This window comes from Lepisosteus platostomus, chromosome 17, assembly GCF_059453375.1.
Source record: "Lepisosteus platostomus isolate fLepPlt1 chromosome 17, fLepPlt1.hap1, whole genome shotgun sequence".
NCBI lineage: Eukaryota > Metazoa > Chordata > Actinopteri > Semionotiformes > Lepisosteidae > Lepisosteus > Lepisosteus platostomus.
Genome location: NC_142627.1, coordinates 7,202,184 through 7,224,621, shown reverse-complemented (window position 1 = coordinate 7,224,621; position 22,438 = coordinate 7,202,184). Strand labels below are relative to the sequence as shown.

The window sequence follows — 22,438 nt, the reverse complement described above, 5'->3', positions numbered from 1 at the left end:
CTCAGTAGGAGGATCCTGAGTTAAGCCTTTTACACTGGCTCTTCAGCAAGACAGCCACACTGAAATCAGTCCGTGGATACTGCAGCCCTCTGAAGCAAAATCAACATGAACAAAGCATTTCAGACAGAATTGACTAAAAGGATGGAGGCAGCCAAACACATGAAGGAAGAAGACAAGCTTTATCGTTACAATGGCTTGTTGTATCCCACCATCATGTGCAGTCCTGAGAATCTCAAAGAGCTGGAGACTTTTGAAGCAAGAGAAGACGACATTATGCTGGCAGCTTACCCAAAGTGTGGTGAGTGTGAAAGGAGTCTTTTTCTTTCCTGCTCTCAGATTAAAAAAAACAAACATAAAATTGCACCAAACACGATTACAAGAAAATGTGTTGTCACAGAGCACAGAAAACACTTTTCACACACTTAACACACTTTTTAAAAAAAAATTGAAGGATTTCTTCACAGCATGAAAAACACTTAACAGCAGCTTAACTACTTGTTTTAAGTAGACAAATACACTCAACAGTGTGTTGTAAAACCTCAGTGTCAAAGAACAGTGATTTCCCTTAAATCCAGAACTTTTGTCCTTCTTTAGATCGCTCTCTCTAAATCAAGAGCAGGGGGTGAGACTGCTGCTCACAGCAGAGACTGAAAAAGAGGGAGAGAATGGAATGTGAGAAAGTGGAATTCATGGAATGAAAGGGTCCCCCTGCTGCTTTAAAAACAAACAAACACACGTACAGTACCTTCCAAACTTAACCTAAACAAATGAACCTTTTAAGAGTCATCTTGCAAATAAGAACATAAAATATGCCGAGTAGTATTCAGTAATATTCAGCATTCACAACAGGATGCAGGGATACACACACAGAAATGCAAGCAGACAGAAGGGGAAGGCGAACTATTTGGCAATACTGTACCTCCACAGTCCCAGAGCTCTGCCCCGTTGTGAAAACTAGGCTGCAGTACTACACTACAACACTTGTAAGACGTATGTGGGTTTTTCCTGAGTAAATGTTTCATCGGCAGTTTCAACTTGGCTGTTTGGCTGATAACACTGTGTTCTCACTCTGTATTGTCTCACTCCAGGGTTTAACTGGATGATAGGAGTGCTGCATAAAATTGTAGCTGCTGCCACAGGTCGTTCAAATGAAAATCCAAACAATCACCCTAAGTTTCCTCCAATGCTGGAATTCCTTGATCCGGCGAAACAAAAGGTTTGCGAAAAACTAATTTTTAAATTTCAAAATATGACTTCACACACTTCACCTCTGACAGGCTTTACAGATTTTGTTTCTCCCACGCTGGGATCTCAGTTGTTTCAGAAGACATTGTTTCTTACGAACAGGCGATAAAAAAAATGTACAGTAGCTAGTCTTCGGTTTGCAGTCTTGCACTGTATTTGGAACTTCAGAAGTTGCTGAGAACACACTTCACATTTTATCAAACGCCCCTGTTATGAACTTGGAACTGAAGTATGGTCAACCAGCTGTCAGGTGGGTCGATCGAATTCCCCAGGATAAAATCTTTGACCCCTTCAATCATAACTTTATTATGCTTGACAGATCAGATTGTTGGAATTGAGTAATACTTGAAAGGGGTCCAGAAGGACGAGCTGTAACCAGAACAGACAGAGGCAAAAGAGGCCTGAAGACCTCTCAGCCCATGTGGAAGTAATTAGGTGGAGAGCCCAGCCCTCCTCATAGGAATGAGCCTTGAATGGACAATGCAGAGCAGCAATTCAAGCCTGTATGCCAGCATACAGTATTTATGCTAAGTAGGTGAGGACTGGAGTAACCAGAAAAACCTACGAGGGGAGCATGGGAAGAAAATGAAACTCCACACAGACTGGCGCAGAGGGTCAGGTGTGGCCACTACCACCTCTGCATGCCACGACAAAGAGATCAACAAAAGCTCACAAGTATCAAGGGAGCATTGGTGATTTGGGAAGCTACACATTACAATGTTGTTATTATTATTACAATGAGACGAAAAGATAATGTGACTGGCAAAAAAACTTGTGCAAGCAATAAGCTTATTAGGAATGTCACTGAAATGACCCCAGAAAAGATTAGGTATTTCTGCGCCTCTTCTGCTCTGGAATGTGACGAGGGGGTAAATTGCAGCTGTGCTGAATGCAAAAGGTAACAAGCAGTGTGACCTTGTCACTTTAGATCTTCTATATTACCTTTGACCTTAAAATCAGAAGAATAATCAGCCTTGCATTGTACTAGGAAGTTTCATTATGAGCTAATATGGTTGGTGATACTTTGGTATTCACCCCACAGTTCTCCGAAGAAGAGAATTATTCTTTTAAGCTAACTTTGGAGGTGTCTGGTGCTCTAATCTAGACATTAATCCGCTGTCATTTTATCTTCCAGACATTGGCTGCAGCACCTTCTCCAAGAGTTGTGGGAACTCATGTGCCCCCGCAGAACTTTCCCAAATCCTTTTTTGAGAAGAAAACAAAGGTCAGCAAATGGTTTTTACGCAGAGATCTATAATATCCCATTTGAAGGATGACATCTCCTACTGCCCACTACACCGTTACCACACAGAGGCAGTAGCTGGGAAATTCTGATCCAAAGGAAAGCTCACTGGTCCACCAACACCAGATGCAGTAGCATTATGCAGCAAGCAGATCAGATACAGGCACCAATCAGCACTGGGGATTCAGGGCCCAGTTGGAACACAAACCAGCAGACACGGGGGTCCCCCAGAACCATAGACTGAGACCCCTGATCTGCACGATGGGCCTGCACCTCTTGGGACCTTGGACCAGTGTTGGACCATCATTAATGCGATATCTTTCCCCAGATTCTGGTGGTGTTCCGCAACCCTAAAGACACGGCTGTCTCCTTCTTCCACTTCACCAACGGCAACCCTGTTCTGCCAACTGCGGAGTCCTGGGACAAGTTCTTCTCAGACTTTATCAGTGGAGAAGGTAATAGAAGGAATCACGATTTGATCCATTAGCAAAATAGCAAATCTATTAGTAAACTAGTAAATGACCACAGTCGGGACATGATGAGCAGAACATACCAGTACTGAATCCTTCTTGCATGGGCATTTTGAACTAATTGACAGTAAAAATCTAATTATTGTAAATGGCCTGTCTGATGTACTCTACATCACGTTTCATTTCTCTGTTGTAAGAGATCTTCCTTTGCTTTCGGCAGTTCCCTGGGGCTCTTATTTTGACCATGCCCTTGCCTGGGAAGAGCACATGGACAATCCCAATGTAATGGTCGTGACTTACAAGTACCTGAAGGAGGTGAGTCTGCTTCTCAACTCCAGAGCTGAACCCTGGGGTGATTAGCTGTGTGTATAACCTCTAACCTCTAACCAGGCTGATGTAAGCAGTGGTGTGCCACAGGGACCCATTGTAGTTCTAGCCCCTAGCCCCTCTCCATTTATATAAATGATTCTAGTATAGTTAGAAAATTAGTTAATTCTCTGAGCTGCTAAAAGACTAGATGAATAAGATGGGCTCAAAGGCCTCTTCTCATTGCAACAACTAAGAAAAGAAGAAGTCAGAACAAGGCAAAATATGATTAAAAGCCATTAGTTTCTTTGAACCTGGTACCTGGTGAGTTCATGGTTTGCAGTAATAGTGGTTTTTTTATTGCAATTCCTTTCTGATGATAGTAATAAACTTGATTTTATATAGTGCCTTCGAAAGTGGCCTCTCAAAGTGCAGGAAATGTATAAAAATCAGTTAAAACAAAAGAAAATAGTACAAAAAGACAGGAGAGAACAAATTAGCACAAATAAAACACAAGAAATGTAAAGTGGAAATGTAGTAAGAGATGTAAGGAACGGGGACAATAAAACAATTAAATAAAAGCCTTTCTTTAAGAAGAAGGTATTGAGTCTGTATTTGGATGCACTGAGGGTAGACATTCCTGGGGACAGAATTCCACAGTTTTGTAGAGAAGCAAGAGAAGGCCCATCACCTATAGAAACTACACAAGCTTCTGGGACAAACAGGAGCCCAGAGTCAGGTAATTGAAGGTTGTGAGGTGGGAGGTAGGAGGATAGTAAATCAGACAGGTGCTGAGGTGCCAAGCCCTGTACAGCCTTATAGGTGAGCACGAGGATTTTGTAGTCGACACGAAACCTGAAAGGAAGCCAGTGCAAGGACTCCAGGACAGAAGTAATTCAAACACTTGCACGTGACCTGGTTAGGATTGTGGCTTTCCGAATTATGATCATATTGGAGTTTGGTCAGTGTGGATTTAGATACCCCAGTGAGTAGGGCATTGCAGTAATCAAGTCTAGAAAAGACACATACAGTACGTTGACCAGTTTTTCTGCTACCGTCAGGGACAATACAGGATGTAGTCGGGCAATATTTCTGAGATGGAAGAATGGTGTTTTTACAATATTTTGCACTTGTGGGTCAAATGTCAAGCCTGGATCAAAAATCATCCCCAAATTCTTCAATTTAGATGGAAATTCAAGTACAGTGTCATCCACAGGTAGAGCTACATTCTACATGCCACATGACTTTGCCTGTAAATGAACAAATCCAATTCAGTATTGTAACTGAAAGATGTGTGACTATCTGCCTTTGTCTTCAATGTAGAACCTGAGTGAAGCAGTACAGCAGATAGCGAGTTTCTTCAACTGCAGCCTGAGCGAGGAGCAGATCCAGACTATCACTCAAGAGAGCACATTCAAAGCCATGAAGGAAAACTCCAAGAACTCACATGGTCCAATGAGCAATGTCTTTTTCAGGAAAGGTAAAAACGTTTTGCAATGTATCTGTGTCATCGTCAGTACACTACTCAGGTTTTGGATTAACATAAGAATCTGGCACTAGGAAGGGAGCTGAAGAGCAGTCTGGTGTTAGCTTCTGCATTTAAGGTCTTAAAATTCAATGTATTCATGCTTTGAGAACAGAAATTATAACGAGCTCTGAGTGTCATTCCTGTGCTAATTCAGTTCAAAGGTACCACACAAGGTTGATTGTGATGTTAACTTGAGCAAAGCTGGAAACCAGCAAGAGCTATTTTGATTTTAATTCTCCATATAACAAACAAGGGCCTTCAGGAAGACAAACAGTAGTAATGGCATCTGCAGGGCTGTCAGGGTGGTCTGCAGGCAAATCTGATGAGGATGGGTAAAGTACAAAGTATATGAAAATGTTTAGCACTGTTCCACAGAATGACTTACTAACAGTTGGGCGCTGTTTGGAGTTAGAGCTATATGTACTGTAAAAAAGGGCTGCTGGAACCCCAAAAGGCATCATTTCTTTCAACTGTGTCATCTCAGTACAAAATACAATTTTGAACGTTTTGTCTCAGAGAAGTGCTTTTAGTGTGAACCTTACCCCTTTAAAGCACCACTCCTCTCTTCTTTTACCATCCTATCAGCTGTTTCCCATCCAGAAGGGTCCACACACTGCTGAATATCTTTCTTACTGTGATCTCCTCTGCAGGGGAGGTGGGAGACTGGAAAAACCAGTTCAGCGACGCACAGAGCCAGGAGATGGATGCCAAGTTTGAGCAGTTTCTTGCCGGGACAAAGCTGGGGGCTCAGCTGCAGTATGATGTCTACTGCAAGTAGTGCAGACAGGGCCAGCAGCTCCCAGCCAGCGCCTGGAGAGACACATGGAGGACAGATCTGGAGGACTGAAGGCTAGAGCACGAGAGAAACTGGGACTTCTAATATTCATGTGAAATAACCCATACACCCTAACACATTCATAAATATATGTACTGTAGTAGCATTGAAGTGATTTTGTTACTTTGGGTGTTTTGGATATTTTTTAAACTTTCAATATCTGTGAATACATATACCATATACATAATGTGACAACTTTTCATGTGAAATAGAATTTGTTTTTAAAAAGTGGTACTATAATAATTACTATTGTATGTTGTATGCTATGTAGGCAAACATTTTTGTACCTCATTTGAAGCTAAATAAAATTAATATAAAAACTAATTTGTACTGTACTGTATGTAAGGGTTTGGAACATACTGTAGGTTCATTATCTCAGGTTCTCTGAGGATTGTCCCAGTACACCGTAAAGTGCTCTAGCAATCCCAGTTATGTTGAGGCCTCACAACGAACTGTGCCATACCTTTAAAAGTTACTTTGGAGTAAAAACATTTGCTTAAGGAGATTAAGGATAATAAGGGTGGTCACCTCTGTTTGTACAGTAGATGTACAATAGAGACTGTATAGACTGGACTGTTTTAGAGCGTATGAGGCAAAACTGGCATAATTTGCTTACATTATTGTGATGTAATTCCTATCCAGATAGCTGTCGTTCTTAAAATATTAAAATGACAAGGAAACCCTGACTATGCGTCAGTTATATTTGATTGGTAATTTTGATAGATTAGCTACTGCAACACTTCCGGTGGGTGTCAGGGATAGGCTCATACATATTGTAGTTAACCTTGAGGTGTTGTGATTAGGTTCAGATTTTGTTCAGTGGTTAGAACCAAGATCACTGACAAACTTTTCTCGTCAGCTAAACTGTATTGATAACAAAGGTTATTATATTTAGAAAATGGTGGTTCAGAGTTAACTGAGGCTCAGACCATACCAATATTGTGATTCCTGATTGCCCCTCGGGTGATGTACAGTAAGAGTTTGTACAGTAGTGAATAAAAACGTAGTAAGGAAACAGTCTTTACAGTATTGTAAATGCATATCGTGAACTTGGTGCAAGTCTTATATAGTATGTAGCACAAATGCAATATTTTAGTACTTTTGCACAATTAAAAATCAATTTTTATTTTTTAAATAACTTTAGGTTCTTAAATTGAACGCTTCACCTTTGCTCGTTCTCATTCAGACATTTTAGCAGGGCCCCAGAATCGACGCCGCTGTTTCCACGGCCAATTTGCACAGCTCTGCCCACAGCGTGTTCATGTCGAAACTGCGGAGGGGGGGTTTATCAAACAAGTCTCTGAACTTGACAAAGGTTGCGCTCCCGTTCAACAGCTCCGCGGCGTGTCAAAACGCTGTCATCTTGCAAAATTTCTGCCCAGGTCACGGCAGGAGGCGTCTTCCGTGGAAATAACAGCAATTGGACGCTTTGCATGCATCCGCCTTGCAGCTATTTCTGGATGATTGTTAGTTTTATTATTTGTAATCGCGGTATTTTAATCGTAATCCTAAATTACACCACAGAGAAAGTCCGTTGTAGAATATCTGTAGCTCGAATCTGTTGAATGATTATTCTCATTTCCTAAACATCGTTGCCTGCTGTAACGCAGTGACATCACCGAGACGCGGAAGTCGTGCTGACATAGCCAGTCGGGTTAGGTACAATATTGCAGCAGGTGAGGAAAAGATCCTCCGGTCACGTATTTCTGTCAAGACTATGGCGGGGAAATGTCCCGAAAGTGCCCAAAGCCTTTCAAAATACTTGGATGGAAGCTGCTGGAGACTGAAGGATAGCCTGCGACAGGAAATATCGCAATGCAGTCTGTTCCAGAATAGCAGGTGGGAATTTAAATCGTCTACTTTGAAAACGAGTGTAGGTCTGTGACTGTTACACGGGGAGAGAGTGTGCGTTATTAAGAAGTTTATTTTTGCTGAAAATAGAGAGCGCATATATTGTATAGTATATATCGAAAAATATAGATTTTGTTTTCCATAGTACGGCAACGCAGCTCAGCAGAAGTACGGAGTCCCATTAAGAATCTAGGCTTTTAACAGATTCATTAACTCTCGCAAGGACTGTGAAGTGATTTAAAATACTGAAAATCAGACCCATTAGACATTTCTAAACTGTAAAATTCAGATGTTTATTTTTTAGCAGGACAAAGAACCTTACTCTTGAGTTGCAGTTTCCACTGATCACCCACAGCCTACACAACCTAAATATTGTGTGCAGATGCATTTAACCCACGTCCATTTCCTATATAAAAACTTGGAACAACACAACTGACTTTAATTGAATTAACTAAAAAAATGCAACAGCATCCATTGCCCACTCAAAAAATATTAAAACAACAGCAAAAACAAGGGGTTCAGCATAAACAGTCCACAAGGTGATAGCGTCAAACAAAGTTAATATGCAAGGTGGGACAGTACCCTGGTCTGGACTATTGCAAGGGTTACATACTGTACATGGGTGATTTGTAAGCGCCACTCAGCCATTATGTCTTTGGAAGGTAGGAAATAACTGAAGCACTCAGAGAAAGCATGCAGACTCCACACAGAAGGAGCTCAGTGCAGCATGAAACCCAGAATCCAAGAACTACAAGATTGTTTTGTAAACTGTCATCACACAGATCACATAAGCTGCTTCAAATTTAATTATTAACTTATGTTTTTTTATGCTTAGCAGTTATGACCTGAGCCTGGAGGAAATGAGGGACCTTACAGTTGAGAGACTCCATTATTTGATCAAACTGCCCCTGTTTCAGAAGCACCTCAAGGAGCAGGTACAGAGTCTGCTACTGTACATGGCTTTTCAAAAGTGCCAAAAATGATGTTGCGCCTTTCGTCGCAGGCCAGGAACATGAAAGGAGCTTTGCAGTAGCAAGGCTGTCTGGTCTGGAAAGACAGAAAGAGAGGTAGGGACAGCTATCAGACACGTGTTGTCCTAGGGAGCAGTTAAGAACATGAGGAAAGTTACAAAGAAGAGGCATGCATTTAACCCACCTTGCTCATTTAGTTGTGTTTTCAAGGAACTCCCCCAGCTATTTTCACAGCTATATTCATCAATTTCCCTACGGGATTAATAAAGTATTATCTATCTATCTATTTCTTGGAGACTGCTTGGGCATCTCCTACAAAAGCACAGAAGGCAGACTGTCCCAAGCACCCACAACAGTTTGCATAAAGAAATGCCTCCTGTTTTCGGTCTTAAATGCACCCTCGGATAGTTTTCGCTTGTTTTCTTGGGCTCTTGTTTAACAGTGAGTCCTGATGGAGACCAGCTTGACTCTTTGAGTACCTTTCAGGTTTTTAAATGCCTTCAACAAGCGCCTGGTAGTCTCCTTTGTTAAGATGTGGCAGGCCTTATTAAGCTGGCCTGTCCTAGGCTCTTACAATGGAGGTTGTACACCTGTCCTATGGCCCTAGATGCAGCTTTCCTTTTCAAGATATGAGGTGTACAACTGAGAAAGGACAAAAGAGAGGTAGGGGCAGCCATCAGACACATGTTCTGCTACACATGTGTAAGAGAGACTATCAGGAGAGTACAGAGGGCTACAACAGAGTGTAAATAGAGTTCAGTTCAGTTTATTGTCATCTGTACAAGTGCAATAAAATGCTTAAGCAATAAACTGAACTGAAATAAAGTAAATTTCTCTTCATAGCTCTTTTCTCCATGAAGATTTTGCTGTTGATTACAGCTGTTTTCCTGTCTGAACACTTTTGAACTTCATTAGAGTTTGGACACCTCTTTGACTGTCCTTCATCACCAGTCTCTGAGTAGCTCTAACCTTCAGTCCGATAGATCACTTTATCTCTAATTCCTCTGCAGATGGAGAATAAGAGGGACTTCATACAGAAAAGCCTTGCCATTGCAGAAGTGTTATGTGCAGCTGATATGGGCACTGGAGTAAAGGTACAGCCTTTTAGTACAAAGACCTTTCACCAGGGACTCACGGATTACAGATCAAGAGTCAGTCCCACAGCTGACTAACTGAAACATGAAAAAAAATATGCTTTGTGCTGCAAAGCCAAGAGACGTTACAATTTTAAAAGCTGTCTTCTCCCTTTGTGAAAAAAAAATGCTGTAGAATTTGCAGGGTAATTTTCAAGTAACCAACACTTGGGCGGAGCGGTGGCTCTGTGGCTCAGGATCTGCGCCTGTGACCGGAAGGTTGCCGGTTCAAATCCTGCGGCCGGCAGAGGAATCCTACTCCGTTGGGCCCCTGAGCAAGGCCCTTAACCCCAACTGCTCCAGGGGCGCCGTACAATGGCAGACCCTGCGCTCTGACCCCAAGCTTCTCTCCCTGTCTCTGTGTCTGTGTCTCCCTGGAGAAAAAAGCTGGGGTATGCGAAAAGACGCATTCCTAATGCAAGAAATTAAGAAACATTAAACATTAACACATTACTTGTCCCCTTTAACAATTGTCTCAGTGTTGCTGTACCTGAATTTCATTTTTAAAATGTGTCTGCTTTTAAAAGAAGATTGCTGCTATTTGAGCTGCAGTAGTTCATACATTTGAAAAAATATAATGGCACAGTGTTATTAATAGTCACAGTGTTTAACCATGCATTTTTCTCACATTTTATCATGGCGAACTCATATACTGTAGAAACGGATATTGGTTTTCATCCACTACGCTGCAGCTTCTACAATTTATAGTGAACTTGATCAGCAATCCTGGACTGGAATTGAGTCAGTACAGCTGAAAAAGAGTTGTTATTAATGGGAGGAGTCCAGTTATTTGTTTTCACTAGATTTGGTTTAAATCATACCCACCAACATCCAATATTTTAAATAAGGCATTCAGAAGTAACAAAATTAGGAACTTATTTGAAGTGATAGTGGTTAATCCCTGTCAACACCAAGCCCTCTTAATGTTGTTTAAATCTTGCCTTAGGCTGAATTTATATCTTTATTGTTTAGTTTACATTTGACTTCTACCACACATAGAATTGGAGTTCAATGCTCTAAGAGCTGATAAAAACTGATAAAAAAAGGTGAATGATATTGTCAAGCAGGTCACAAAAGTATCTGGTAACATGTTAAATATATAGGCTTTTACATGCTCCAGGGCATGAAAGAGTGCTTTATTTATTTTTTAAATAAAGTGCTGAATTTTAAGATTTTAAAATGATTCTTAGAGAATTGTGATTATTGTGGAATTACACAGCCCATTGTGCTGCATCACAAGTTGAAACATCAGCCTTATTCATTTCTTTTCATCGTGTACGTTTAAGTTTGTTTCTCAGTTGGCACCCTTTTCAAAATGTCAGCCTCCAGTGATTGCAGCATGCTGGAGTCCTGGAAACTACTGACTTGCTCAAGGGCTGATTGATTCCACTTTCCTGTCTGGGGCGTATCTGTGAATGTGCTTTCAGCTCTTGGAAGGCCAAATGGTGTTTAAAAGACATTCATGGTGGGTGTGCTTGAGAAAGAGACACTATTTCATCAATTTCCCTATGGGATCAATAAAGTCTTATCTTTATTCCTTATGGGTAGTGTCTCTCCACATTATGGGTGTACACGATACAATGCCACCCCCTGTTGTGGGCGTGTCTGATATGGAGCCATTCCCAATTCTGGGCATGTCTAACACAGAGTCACTGCCCACTGTGGGTGTGTCTAATATAGAGTCACTGCCCACTGTGGGTGTGCCAGACAGAGCCCACCCCCCTTATGAGTTTGTGTGACACAGTGTCACTCCCACCTGCGTCTGTTCATCAACATTTGATATTAGTATTAGCAAGAGCTGTATAATCAGAATTGAAAACAGCAAGCTGTTAGCAGCCGTGTGAGGCTGTTTCACGTTCTGTGTGTTGCCGTTACTGGAAACATGACAATCAGGACTAACAGAAGAAACCCAAAATACTGTTAATAATACCATATTGTTAAAGTCTCCTGTGGTGCGTTTGTGGAATAATAGGATTTCCATTTGTTGAAGGGAGCAGGTGGCTGAGCACTGGGCAAAGCCCGACCATCAGATCCCAGCAGGCAATAAATTACTTACTGCGAATGATGCAGCAGTGAGCACTGGACAGAAACCCCTGCTCATTGACATTCTTCCATTCAGTTTGCCTTGCCAGTAACCACACGCCAGCAATACAGTGTTTGCGGTTGTGCCTTTTGTTGTTTTTACTGGATCGCAAGCATTCTAAATACATTTCTGATGGTTGTGGCCACTCCCGAGAAAATCACAAGCTTGCTAGAAGTGGCTTTGGCACGTGGGACCTGAGTCTGTCAATCCCTGGTCTTGTGTGTTGTGTGTAAGCTGTCGCTGTCTGATTGCAGATGGGGGTTGTATGCGGACTGTTCGGAGGTGCCGTCACTAATCTCGGAAGTCCTGAACAGAAGACAAAATGGTATCTTCCTGTAAGGGTAGGTGGCAGCCGCATGGCTTTAGCAGCCTCTGTGTTTCAGTGACATCTCAGCAGCCTGAGACAGGAATGGAGGAGGGCTGTGTTTTTCTATTCATGTGAGAAGAACAAGGACAGGAAATGAAGCAGATACGTCACTGAAAATAAAAATAACATAACACAGAAGTTTCTTGTATGATTAGGACATGTCCGGTTTTTAAAAAAGCTGTAAGGAAACAAATACTTTTTCGTGCATATCTTGTGTATTTTTATTGTTGTTGTCCTTCTGTAAAAAACTTTGAGAAGCCACCTTTATAGGCGCTATATAAAATAAAGCTTATTATTATTTATTTTCTTACTTTTTCATCTGCTGAAGAACACCATATTTACATCAGGAACTATGAGTATCACTTAATCTAAGTATCTCTTAATTAAGTATCACTTAATTGTTTTTGTCTGTATGTTTCAATTTATTTCTGCATAAAACTCAGTTGGCACCCTTTTCAAAATGTCAGCTTCCAGTGATTGCAGCGTGCTGGAGTCCTGGAAACTGCTGAGCTCCTCACGGGCTGATTGATTCCACTTTCCTATCTGGGGCGTATCTGTAAATGTGTTTTCAGCTCTTGGAAGGCCAAATGGTGTTTGTAATTGGTATCTACCCTGGACCAATTGCATAGCTCCCTAGCTGCCTAACTGCCCGCATTCAGGCGTGCTGGCTGAAATGTAGCCAGATGGACCTCTGCAGAAGTAAAAACGCTCACAGAGCGTGTGCAAGGGGCTGTTCTTGTGTGTATGTTTAAATCTGTAGCGCCAGTGGGCTGCTGCTACAGTGGGTGGCTCTGTCATAGCTGGTGATGGGCGGTGAGGTAATGGGACAGGGGGCTGTTGCCACGGTATTAGGGTCACATGGTCTTAAGCCAGGACATGGAGGCCTTGCTGTTTCACCCTGTCTCTTGTTTCACCCCGACAAACTCCAGGAGCTGCAGTTCACCGGCATGTTTGCCATGACGGAGAGGGGCCACGGCAGCAACGTGCGAGGGATTCTCACTGAGGCCAGATACGAGTCAGGCTCCCAGGTGAGGCCACCCCCCACTTTCCCCAGCCCGGCACGTCTGTCGCACGTCTCTCGTTCTTCCTAGCTGGGGCAGGAGGGGAGGGAACCAGGCTGCCCTCCATGAGTGCACGGCAGAAAGCCTTTCCTGCAAACACATATAAGTAGGTATAATTGTTATCAAATAAATTAGTAATAATTAAGGGTTGCGGATTAGTGTAAACAATATAATTTACATGTATTATTTACCTTAAAACATAGTAATTACAGCCTTAAGACCTGACCTGAATCTGGCCTGGCCTGCGATCATTCCTGGCCTGGCCTGGCCTGCGTTCATTCCTGGCCTGGCCTGGCCTGCGTTCATTCCTGGCCTGGCCTGCGTTCATTCCTGGCCTGGCCTGGCCTGCGTTCATTCCTGGCCTGGCCTGGCCTGGCCTGGCCTGGCCTGGCCTGGCCTGCGTTCATTCCTGGCCTGGCCTGGCCTGGCCTGGCCTGCGTGCATTCCTGGCCTGGCCTGGCCTGGCCTGGCCTGCGTGCATTCCTGACCTGGCCTGGCCTGGCCTGCGTGCATTCCTGACCTGGCCTGGCCTGGCCTGGCCTGGCCTGCGTGCATTCCTGACCTGGCCTGGCCTGCGTGCATTCCTGACCTGGCCTGGCCTGGCCTGGCCTGCGTGCATTCCTGACCTGGCCTGCGTGCATTCCTGACCTGGCCTGCGTGCATTCCTGACCTGACCTGACCTGGCCTGGCCTGGCCTGGCCTGCGTACATTCCTGACCTGGCCTGGTTGCATTTTCTGGACTGAACACATCTACACACTGCTACATCTGTTCTTTTTCTTTTCCCGTTTACAACTGTTTTTTTGAGCAATATATGCCAGGGACCCGTGCAATACATTTATATCTATATTTACATCTATATTTATATTCATATGTGTGATACGATTTTTCTGCGTACTGTCCTGTTCTAGTTTGTTCTTTGTGTGTCCTGGACTGTGAGTAACTCTTTTAGTGCACCCCTCACTGTACTGATTGTATTGTATGTATTGTACTATTATTATTGTATCATTCGTTACACTGTGGCTGTGTTGTCTGTGTTAAGCTGCTGTTGCACTGCAATTTCCCTCACGGGATTAATAAAGTATCTATCTATCTTTAAATAACAGACACCTGCTGTATGTGACATTTCAGAAATAAATAAAAGCAGTGAAGTAACATCATCAGAAAAAGCCATTGTGCCAAGCGTGGAAGTATTTTGCATAGCTTTAATGCATATGCAAACCCCCATTCATGGTAATAACAAAAGGTGACTAGAGCCGTACCCAGACTATAAAACTTTTTCAACCCCAATTAAAACTCATTTCAAACCTTTGCTGAACTGTCCTGTGACATCCTGTATCCTCAACACAAACGATTAATTTGCTCAGTAAATAAGAGGTCTGGCAAAAATAAAGAAACAAGACGTTGTAGCTTTTCAAGAGGTGTCAGTGTCCCACCTCTCTCTGACGATAATGATAATAAACTGCAAAGGAACAAGTAATAGGTTTATTCCATGCTGGAAAAATAGGGAGAAAAAACACAACGTTTCAGCCGTGAAGCGGAAACGTTGTTTTCTTTCTCCCTTTTTTTCAGCATGGAATAAACCTACAGTATTACTTGTTCCTTTGCAGCCTACGCATGCTGACGCAGCTCCACACCTGAACTATGATAATAAACTGATTGATTATAAAAGGAACCACTGATTCCCACCTGATCACACCTAATTCCTTACCTGATCACTAATCAGGTGATTATAAAAGGAATCGGTTCAAAGTGCTGTGTTCTGCTGCATTCTCGTCAGGAGTTCATCCACCTTTCTGCCAAATTCTATCCCTAATCTGATGACTTGAAACTGAGCCCCTTTGTGTCTGTGAGTTGCTGTTTCAGAGCACATTTGTATACTGACGGTGCTTTTATGTATTTGAGTTTGACATAAATGGAAATCACCAGGGCACAGTTGCAGTTTGCATCAAACAACAAATGGCCGTTGTAAAAGGAATTGTTCTGTGCATTCACCTCCAGGAATTCATCATCAGCACACCGTGTGAAGACGCCAAGAAAATGTACATAGGGAACGCGATGAAAGGGAATTTCGCCGCAGTGTTTGCTCAGCTCATAATGAATGGAGAATCTCAAGGTAAATCTTTAAACCCAATTCGTCTGGACACAAGTCCTGTTCGTGGGAATATTTCCAAGTTATCCAGAGGTCTCCCCATTGATTGACCCAATCAAGACCAAAATTACTTCCTGGCTTTCATGGAAGAGGTACGTTTATGAAGAATAGTTTGAATAGTAATTCACTTTGAGTTCATGAGCTTTGAGTAAGATTATGTAGAAAACAACTGCCAGGGTAACTTTCGTGTGTTGCCCTTACCTGTCAGCATTGTCACTGGAAGGGCTCGATAAAACCAGCTGTATTGGCGAAATATATGAATTAAGTTTAATTTGGCAAGTGGTTAAGAATCAAAATTGTTGGGTGTTTTTAGATTTAACAGGAAAGTTGCAGAAATCTGTTTTCGGTGCTGCATTAAGAGCTAACTAGTATAGTGACTGGGTGCATGGGTGATTAACATTCTTTGCCTTTTTCTGCATTCCTGTTTGTCAGGCCCACACTGTTTCATCGTACCTATCAGAGATCAGAATGGGAATATGTACCCAGGAGTCACTGCCATCGATATGCAACACAAAGAAGGTAGGTTCCGAGGCTTTTCTCCCCAGAATTTGTGTGAGAGAGTATCCGCAAATAGGTTTGCTGGGACAAGGATACCCCAACAGTGCTAACTGAGGTTTGTGTCTTGTGATTTTTCAGGACAGGAGCTCCATTTGTGTATTACTCAGGTGGTTGAAATTTTTCCAAGAATGAGATCCCACCTATCTGCTCACTCTTTATGAGCATGGAGGACGGCACTATGTGCAGCACTTTAATTGTGATAGTGCATGTGTTGACGAACACAGGCCTTTGGCAGTGTCACTGCATAGGTGTAGGGTCACTGAGGTTAGGGTTTTGGGTGTCTGTTTGAAAAGTCCAATTCAGAAGTAAATTTATTGGACTAACAAGGTTATATTCTAAAGCACTTTAAGAAAACAAAAACAGTACAAAAGAAACAATGCAAAGGGCTATTATAACAGAGCAAATAATAATCATGTAAAGTTTAGGCTTCTATAAACAAAATATAATAATAATTTAAAGAATGTTTACTGATCTGGGTTCCTGGAAATTATCATTGGTTTAAATGGTAGTCAGACTGTTTGGAATGTCTCACCACACACAACATGCTATATCCTAGTTTAGGGGAATAAAATGATTGGCTTGGTTATAAATAAGTTAAAGTCTTGGTTAGAAGAATCAAACTGGTGTGGTTTCAGTTTGTTTGGCAGGCGCTGTCATGTGTGTGATTATGTGGTGTATAACCTTAAGAGGTGAAATAATGTCTTATCTCGCACCCCAGTCCTCTTCACTCTTTAATTGGCTTTATTATTGGGGTTTGTTTGATTATTATGTTTTCAAAATAATTTCTCCGTAAAGTGAGTTTCTTCCCCTTTGCTCCCCCGAGGTCTCCACGGAGTTGATAATGGAATTCTGGTGTTTGACAGTGTTCGAATCCCAAGGGAGAACCTCCTGAGCAAGTGAGTATGTCATTCGGCCCCAGGATGGAGCCACCTGTACTTACCCACACAACGCGTGAATGTTAGCCGAGCAATGGTCCGTTTTATGTTGTTTTTGCCGAATAGTATATTATTAAAGACAACTATTACCTCAGAGATCTGTGAAAAGTAGGGAAGGAGGAAGCCGAAAATTTGTGGAAAATAGAGGGCATAGAACTGTCTCAAAACACTGTGATTTTAAAAATCAGGTAAAAATGGTAAATCACAGGGGAAATGGTAAAATGTAACATAGTGCAGTCACAAGGGACTTCACACACAAAAGCTCACAGTGGCCACAAAAGGTAATGTCCAGAGGATGTATTGTTTGCCTTTTCAGAAGACGGCAAAGACCAGCACTCACAAACCCCCTTCCCTGCACACCCTTTATCAAAGACTAATTACACCCATGTGAGATTGTGCAGAAGCACTGTTAACCTCTAATCCAATCCATTACATGGATATCCCCTGCTGTGTCCCTTATTAAGGGTTAATGGCTTGCCACTGTTTTATGTTTGTTGTTATTGTTTGTCATAAAGAAGGCTAACCCATAAACCCTAAAAAATCTAAAGCATTTTTTTTGAAAGAGTGAAACTAATTTTGCTCTAAAGAAAGAACTAGAAAAAAGAAGTAGTTGAGGACATTGTGTGTTCTTAATTCCTTAATAATTCCTACAATTTCTGGACACTCCACTCAAAGCATTTTACAGGTAATGCCCTCCACCACCACTGTGCAGCCCCACCTGGATGATGTGATGGCAGCCCTGGTGCACCAGTACACTCCCCACACACCAGCTCTCAGCGGGGAGGGAGTGATGAAGTCAGGAAGCCAGTTCACAGATGGGGGATTATTAGGAGGCCATGATGGGGAATGGGGAATTTGGCCAGGACACCGGGGTGACACCCTGGGATTCATAATGACCACCGAGAGTCAGGACCTCGGTTTTACATCTCATCCGAAGGATGGAGCCTTTTTTTTTTTACAGTATTGTGTCCCTGCCACTATACTGAGGCATTAGGACAGGCATTAGGACCACACAGACCTCAGGGTGAGCGCCCCCTACTGGCCCCACTAACACCTCTTCCAGCAGCAACCTTTTGTTTTCCCCAGGAGGTCTCCCATCCAGGTACTGGCCAGCCTCAGACCTGCTGAGCTCCAGTGGGCTGCCAGCTGTGAATTGCAGGGTGATGTGGCTGCTGGGTGTATCGTGCACACTGACCCTGAACTAATAAATAATAAACCATTGCCCTCTCTCCCTGTTGTCTTCCTCATGCAGCTGAGCAAGGGAATACCGCGTCATAAGGATGTTCCCATTTCCCTCACTATTTCTCTAACGCCTTTTTCTCATGCCTCACGCAGGTTTGGCTCAGTTTCGGCTGCTGGGGTTTATCACTCTCCCATCAACAGCAAGGGCGCCAGGTTCAGCGCGATGCTGGCTGCGCTGACTCCCACAAGGCTGGCACTGACTGTCCAGGCCATGGCCGCCATGAAGGTGAGACCTGGGCGATCTCACTTCTCCGCAGGGCAGCAGCTCGCAGGTGCTCTTTTTAACAATGCTTTAAAGGCCCGTAGACAGAGCTGTACATTTATAGGTTTATTGAGGGGTGAAATTCGGAGGCTGCACTTAATAATAATAATAATAATAATAATAATAATAATTGCTTACACTTATATAGCGCTTTTCTGGACACTCCACTCAAAGTGCTTTACAGGTAATGGGGACTCTCCTCCACCACCACCAATGTGCAGCCCCACCTGGATGATGCGACGGCAGCCATAGTGCGCCAGAACGCTCCCCACACATCAGCTCTCAGTGGGGAGGAGAGCAGAGTAATGAAGCCAATTCATAGAGGAGGCCATGGTAAGGGCCAATGGGAAATTTGGGGTTACACCCCTACTCTTTTCGAGAAATGCCCTGGGATTTTTAATGACCACAGAGAGTCAGGACCTTGGTTTTACGTCTCATCTGAAGGACAGCGCCTGTTTACAGTATAGTGTCCCCATCACTATATTGGGGCATTAGGACCCACATGGACTGCAGGGTGAGCGCCCCCTGCTGGCCCCACTAACACCTCTTATTTTATGGAAAAGAAAACAGCTAACCAGCCACATTGTTGTATCTGCTGTGTACCTCTGGGATCTTTGAAGAAAAAACTAAAAGAGAATCTTGAATCAAGCTAATCACAGCCAAGCAGACAAGATGGGAGGCCTGGTATTCCTTCAGTTTTGTAAACTTTCTCAAGTTTTAAGTGTTGGCTTGTGGTTGTCTCTGGGGGGTCTGTTTGTATTCGAGGTTAGCTGCACAAAAATAAAATAACTAGTTGTGAGAAGAAAGCCTCTTAAAATTCCACAGTTTCTGTGGGACTTAATGCACAGCTGATTGCTGAAGAGCTTGTAGAGAGCTCATATAAAAACCTACCGAAGCAACAGCGCTAGTGATAGTTGGTACTCAAAGTTAGGTAGATTCTCTAACTGCACACAGATGTCAGGAGCTGTTTGGTGTTTTGTCCACTAGAGAGCAGTGTACATCCAAGATTCTCCAACCTCCTTCCTCTTCAGTCTGAATTCATTCCTGAATTTGAACAAATAAACAGGTAGACTTGACCAAGTTTTTTTCCCAAATATTTTTCCAGGTTTTCATATGAACCTTTTCAGTTTTGTTATCCTTTTTTGAACTAATTGCAGTGTCACGTCATCATTTGATACCATCATACTGGTATTTAAGTTAAGAGTTTGCATCTTGAAAATATTGTAGGCTTTCAGGTTAAAGGAAAAGACCTCATTGAGGATCTAAGTAAACCAAAATAGTTCAGCTTCCTGTCTGGTTCCCCAACCCTGCTGGTTGGCACTGAAGTGTAAAATTCCTGGGTAACAAGTTGTTTTCTATTAGAGGAATCAAAGAACGGAGTGTACACTTGGGCAAAGGCTGTGGTTTTCGATCATAAATCAAATAATCCATTTAACAAGAATGGAATAGGGGAAGGAACTAGTTAGTATCGCAAGGCTGAGTTTCAGAAGAAATGCAAGAATTGATAAAAACACCAAAGATCCACTAAAACATTAAAACAGAAGAAAGGACTCCATCAGCCCAGTAAGCCCATTTAAGTAATTCATTGATTCAAAGCTCTCCAGTTGTTTCTTGAAAGAAAGCAGGGTATCGGCTTCAATGGCCAATAGTTACTGGGTAGTTTATTCCACACTCTCACAACACCCTGGATAAAGATGTGCCTTCTCTTTATGGTTATAAATATACTGCCGTGAAGTTTCTACTTGTGCCTTCTAGTTTGTTTTTCACTGTTCATTCTGAAAAAATTCTGAAGAAAGCACTGGCTTTGTCAGCACCTTTGAAGATTTTGAGCACTTGCGTCAGGTATCTATAACTGGTGCTGCACTTCATAAAATATAATTCGTTTATTATTCCAGCACCTCTGCGTGGCTGTATAATGACACCAGCCTGTGTCGGGTTCCTGTTTGCCAGAGGTTCCTTATATCAATCCAATGAGAAGTTGCCCTTAAATTCTGGGTTCTGATTTTGTGACTTGTGCGTGTGTCTGTGTTTTTAAATGCAGTACAGGCCAAATTCTTTACTGAGTGTCGTTCTAATGCTGATTCAATCTGGTGTTCACGGTAATAATTCTGAAAAAATCTGTAATGTTTTTTTTATTTTTCCAGCTTGGCCTCATCATTGCAGTTCGCTACAGTCACAGGTACAGTGCACAGCCTTCTTTAATTTTCAGTTTTATTTTTTATTTCTGCAGGCAGGACTATAAAAAAATCCTTAAATTGCATTAAGGAAAAGAGCATATGGAGATTACTTCTGTTATGTGGTTTGTAATGGTTCTTGTCTTGGAACTGTGTTTAACTTACAGACAGAAAAAGCAAAATTAAAGAAAATGTCTTTTAAGGGGAACTGCAATGCTATTTTTATATTTTGCCGTTAGAAAGTATCAGAATTGATGAGTGTATTTCAGACTACCATAAAAGTAAAATGTATACAGCAACTTGTTAAACCTCCAATTTATACCACAAAATAGATTACATGTCTAGGTCTGCGCAGCACCATGTTCTGCGATTCAGAATGAGGCAACAAAACTTCCGGTGAGGTGAAGTGGCCCTGTTACATTGTAAACAAACTGGCTTGTGAATACAGCTCTATTAATCCAGTAGAAATATTGCTCTCAACCTCAAGACGGTTTTGCTGACAAATACTGTACTACTGACCTGTTAACTCTGCGTGCAGATTGCAATGGAAACTTTCTCTGATGAAATCTCTGCTGTACTGTTCACGATTTTGTGCTTAATTCAGTCAATCAATGAATTTACTTTTGCGACCACGGTTTAATAACAGCTTTGAGAAATTGGCACTGCTCTTCTCATTATAATAAATAAATTATCATCAACAGTCATTCCTACTAGGGGATTGAAGTGTCTTCAATGGGGGAATTAGCCAACACACTCACCATGATTGTCAGGGACTAAACCCACACATGTTAACACAAGTATACCAAAGATCTACTCTGTAAGGATGCCCACATTTTAATATTTCTACTTCATTTCAATTTTCAGCTCAGTGCTCACCCTTTTCAATGCTCTTTTCTCCATTGAGAAACGTTGTACTCCGTTCTGAATTTCTGAAAGACAGTTTGTGTGTATTTTGTATTTTATATTTTGTTTAGATCAGGAGATCAGGTAATGTCAACATACTGGACCTCATATGGATGATTGCTTACTAAGTTGGTTGCCAGCCACATCACAACAATGTGGTATCTGTTTGGAGAAGAGCAAGAAGATTCATTTTTGGCCTAGAAATATTTTTCATATACAGACAGTGAAATGGAAATAAAACCCTTTTAGTCTTGGAGAGAGGGAGCTCTGAGGCAAGATCGATAGAATAATTTCAAGTCCTGAAAACTGTTGTCTCAGAGGAAAGCTGGTACAGTAGAAACATAGAAATAAGACAATTGACTGTACTTTTGGAACTGAAAACCATTGACCATTCCTTATATAAAGTGCTGTGGCTGTCTGGAATATCCTGTCCGGTCATACAGTTGAAGCAGTTTCTCTCCTTTTTAGTAGTTTTCTGACTTTTGTGTCTGCTCAGCCCTTTCACCTTTGTGCTCTCTCTCTCGGATGCATCTTCCACACATGGTGCTGTTTTGAGTGGGGAAACTCGGCTACAGTATGTCCAATGAGCAGTCAGCTGGCCATTTCATGATCGACAAAACACAAAAAACTCCCTAAGCCATAGGACATGAAGTGTCCTGGTGGAGAAGAAAGTTGTTTCAATGTAAGCCGAACTCAATTAAAAAGTGAAATCTCTTAGTTTCACACTCACTCACACACACACACACACAAAGTTATTTTGTGAGATATTTTCCATGGCTGTTGCTGTTCTCTTTGTAGATGTATACAGACTGGTTGTGTGTGTCCGCACACAAACTTTCCATGCTGGGGGCTTGGGGGCTGGGGGCTGGGTTTTTTATCTCTGCGGTTGACACATGGTATCCCCAGAATCCCCCTTTGGCAGCAGTGTAAGCGCCTTTGTGCAGCATCACCACCCACACAAGGAGGATACACTTCCTGCACACAGAATCTGTGAAGCGCAGAGCGCACAACACCTCCCCCTGCTCACAGTCTCAGCAGCCCCCAGTGTCTAGGGCTCAGCTGCCCTGTCAGGACAGAACCTATTCAAAAACACAACACCTGCACCCAAGAAATACTTTCTG

General features: G+C 42.4%; 2 protein-coding genes across 3 annotated transcripts in view; both read left to right on the top strand.

Moving 5' to 3' along the window:
• Positions 1-23: 23 nt before the first annotated feature.
• Positions 24-5,947, top strand: LOC148646027 (sulfotransferase 6B1-like). Its single transcript, XM_088610417.1, has 7 exons — positions 24-298; positions 1,089-1,216; positions 2,381-2,470; positions 2,817-2,943; positions 3,179-3,273; positions 4,588-4,744; positions 5,443-5,947. The coding sequence occupies exons 1-7, from the start codon at positions 106-108 to the stop codon at positions 5,568-5,570; spliced, it is 918 nt and encodes a 305-aa protein (XP_088466543.1). The 5' UTR covers positions 24-105; the 3' UTR covers positions 5,571-5,947.
• A 914-nt stretch (positions 5,948-6,861) lies between these two features.
• Positions 6,862-22,438, top strand: part of acoxl (acyl-CoA oxidase like) — an 85,737-nt gene continuing 70,160 nt past the window's right edge. Inside the window, exons 1-10 of one of the 2 annotated variants that reach the window (XM_088610042.1) lie at positions 6,862-7,466; positions 8,314-8,413; positions 9,460-9,543; positions 11,920-12,006; positions 12,962-13,060; positions 15,093-15,207; positions 15,676-15,762; positions 16,625-16,697; positions 18,072-18,204; positions 20,385-20,419. In XM_088610042.1, coding sequence (XP_088466168.1) covers positions 7,345-7,466; positions 8,314-8,413; positions 9,460-9,543; positions 11,920-12,006; positions 12,962-13,060; positions 15,093-15,207; positions 15,676-15,762; positions 16,625-16,697; positions 18,072-18,204; positions 20,385-20,419 — 935 coding nt within the window. In that variant the 5' untranslated portion in view covers positions 6,862-7,344. The remainder of the gene's footprint in view (positions 7,467-8,313; positions 8,414-9,459; positions 9,544-11,919; positions 12,007-12,961; positions 13,061-15,092; positions 15,208-15,675; positions 15,763-16,624; positions 16,698-18,071; positions 18,205-20,384; positions 20,420-22,438) is intronic. The other variant, XM_088610043.1, reaches the window with a different exon arrangement.

Excerpts from the sequence above, each read along its gene's own strand:
- LOC148646027 (XM_088610417.1), top strand. The coding sequence starts at position 106 with ATGAACAAAGCATTTCAGACAGAATTGACTAAAAGGATGGAGGCAGCC. Across the intron at positions 2,944-3,178 it reads AGACTTTATCAGTGGAGAAG|TTCCCTGGGGCTCTTATTTT; the intron begins GTAATAGAAGGA and ends TGCTTTCGGCAG. Across the intron at positions 3,274-4,587 it reads CTTACAAGTACCTGAAGGAG|AACCTGAGTGAAGCAGTACA; the intron begins GTGAGTCTGCTT and ends TCTTCAATGTAG.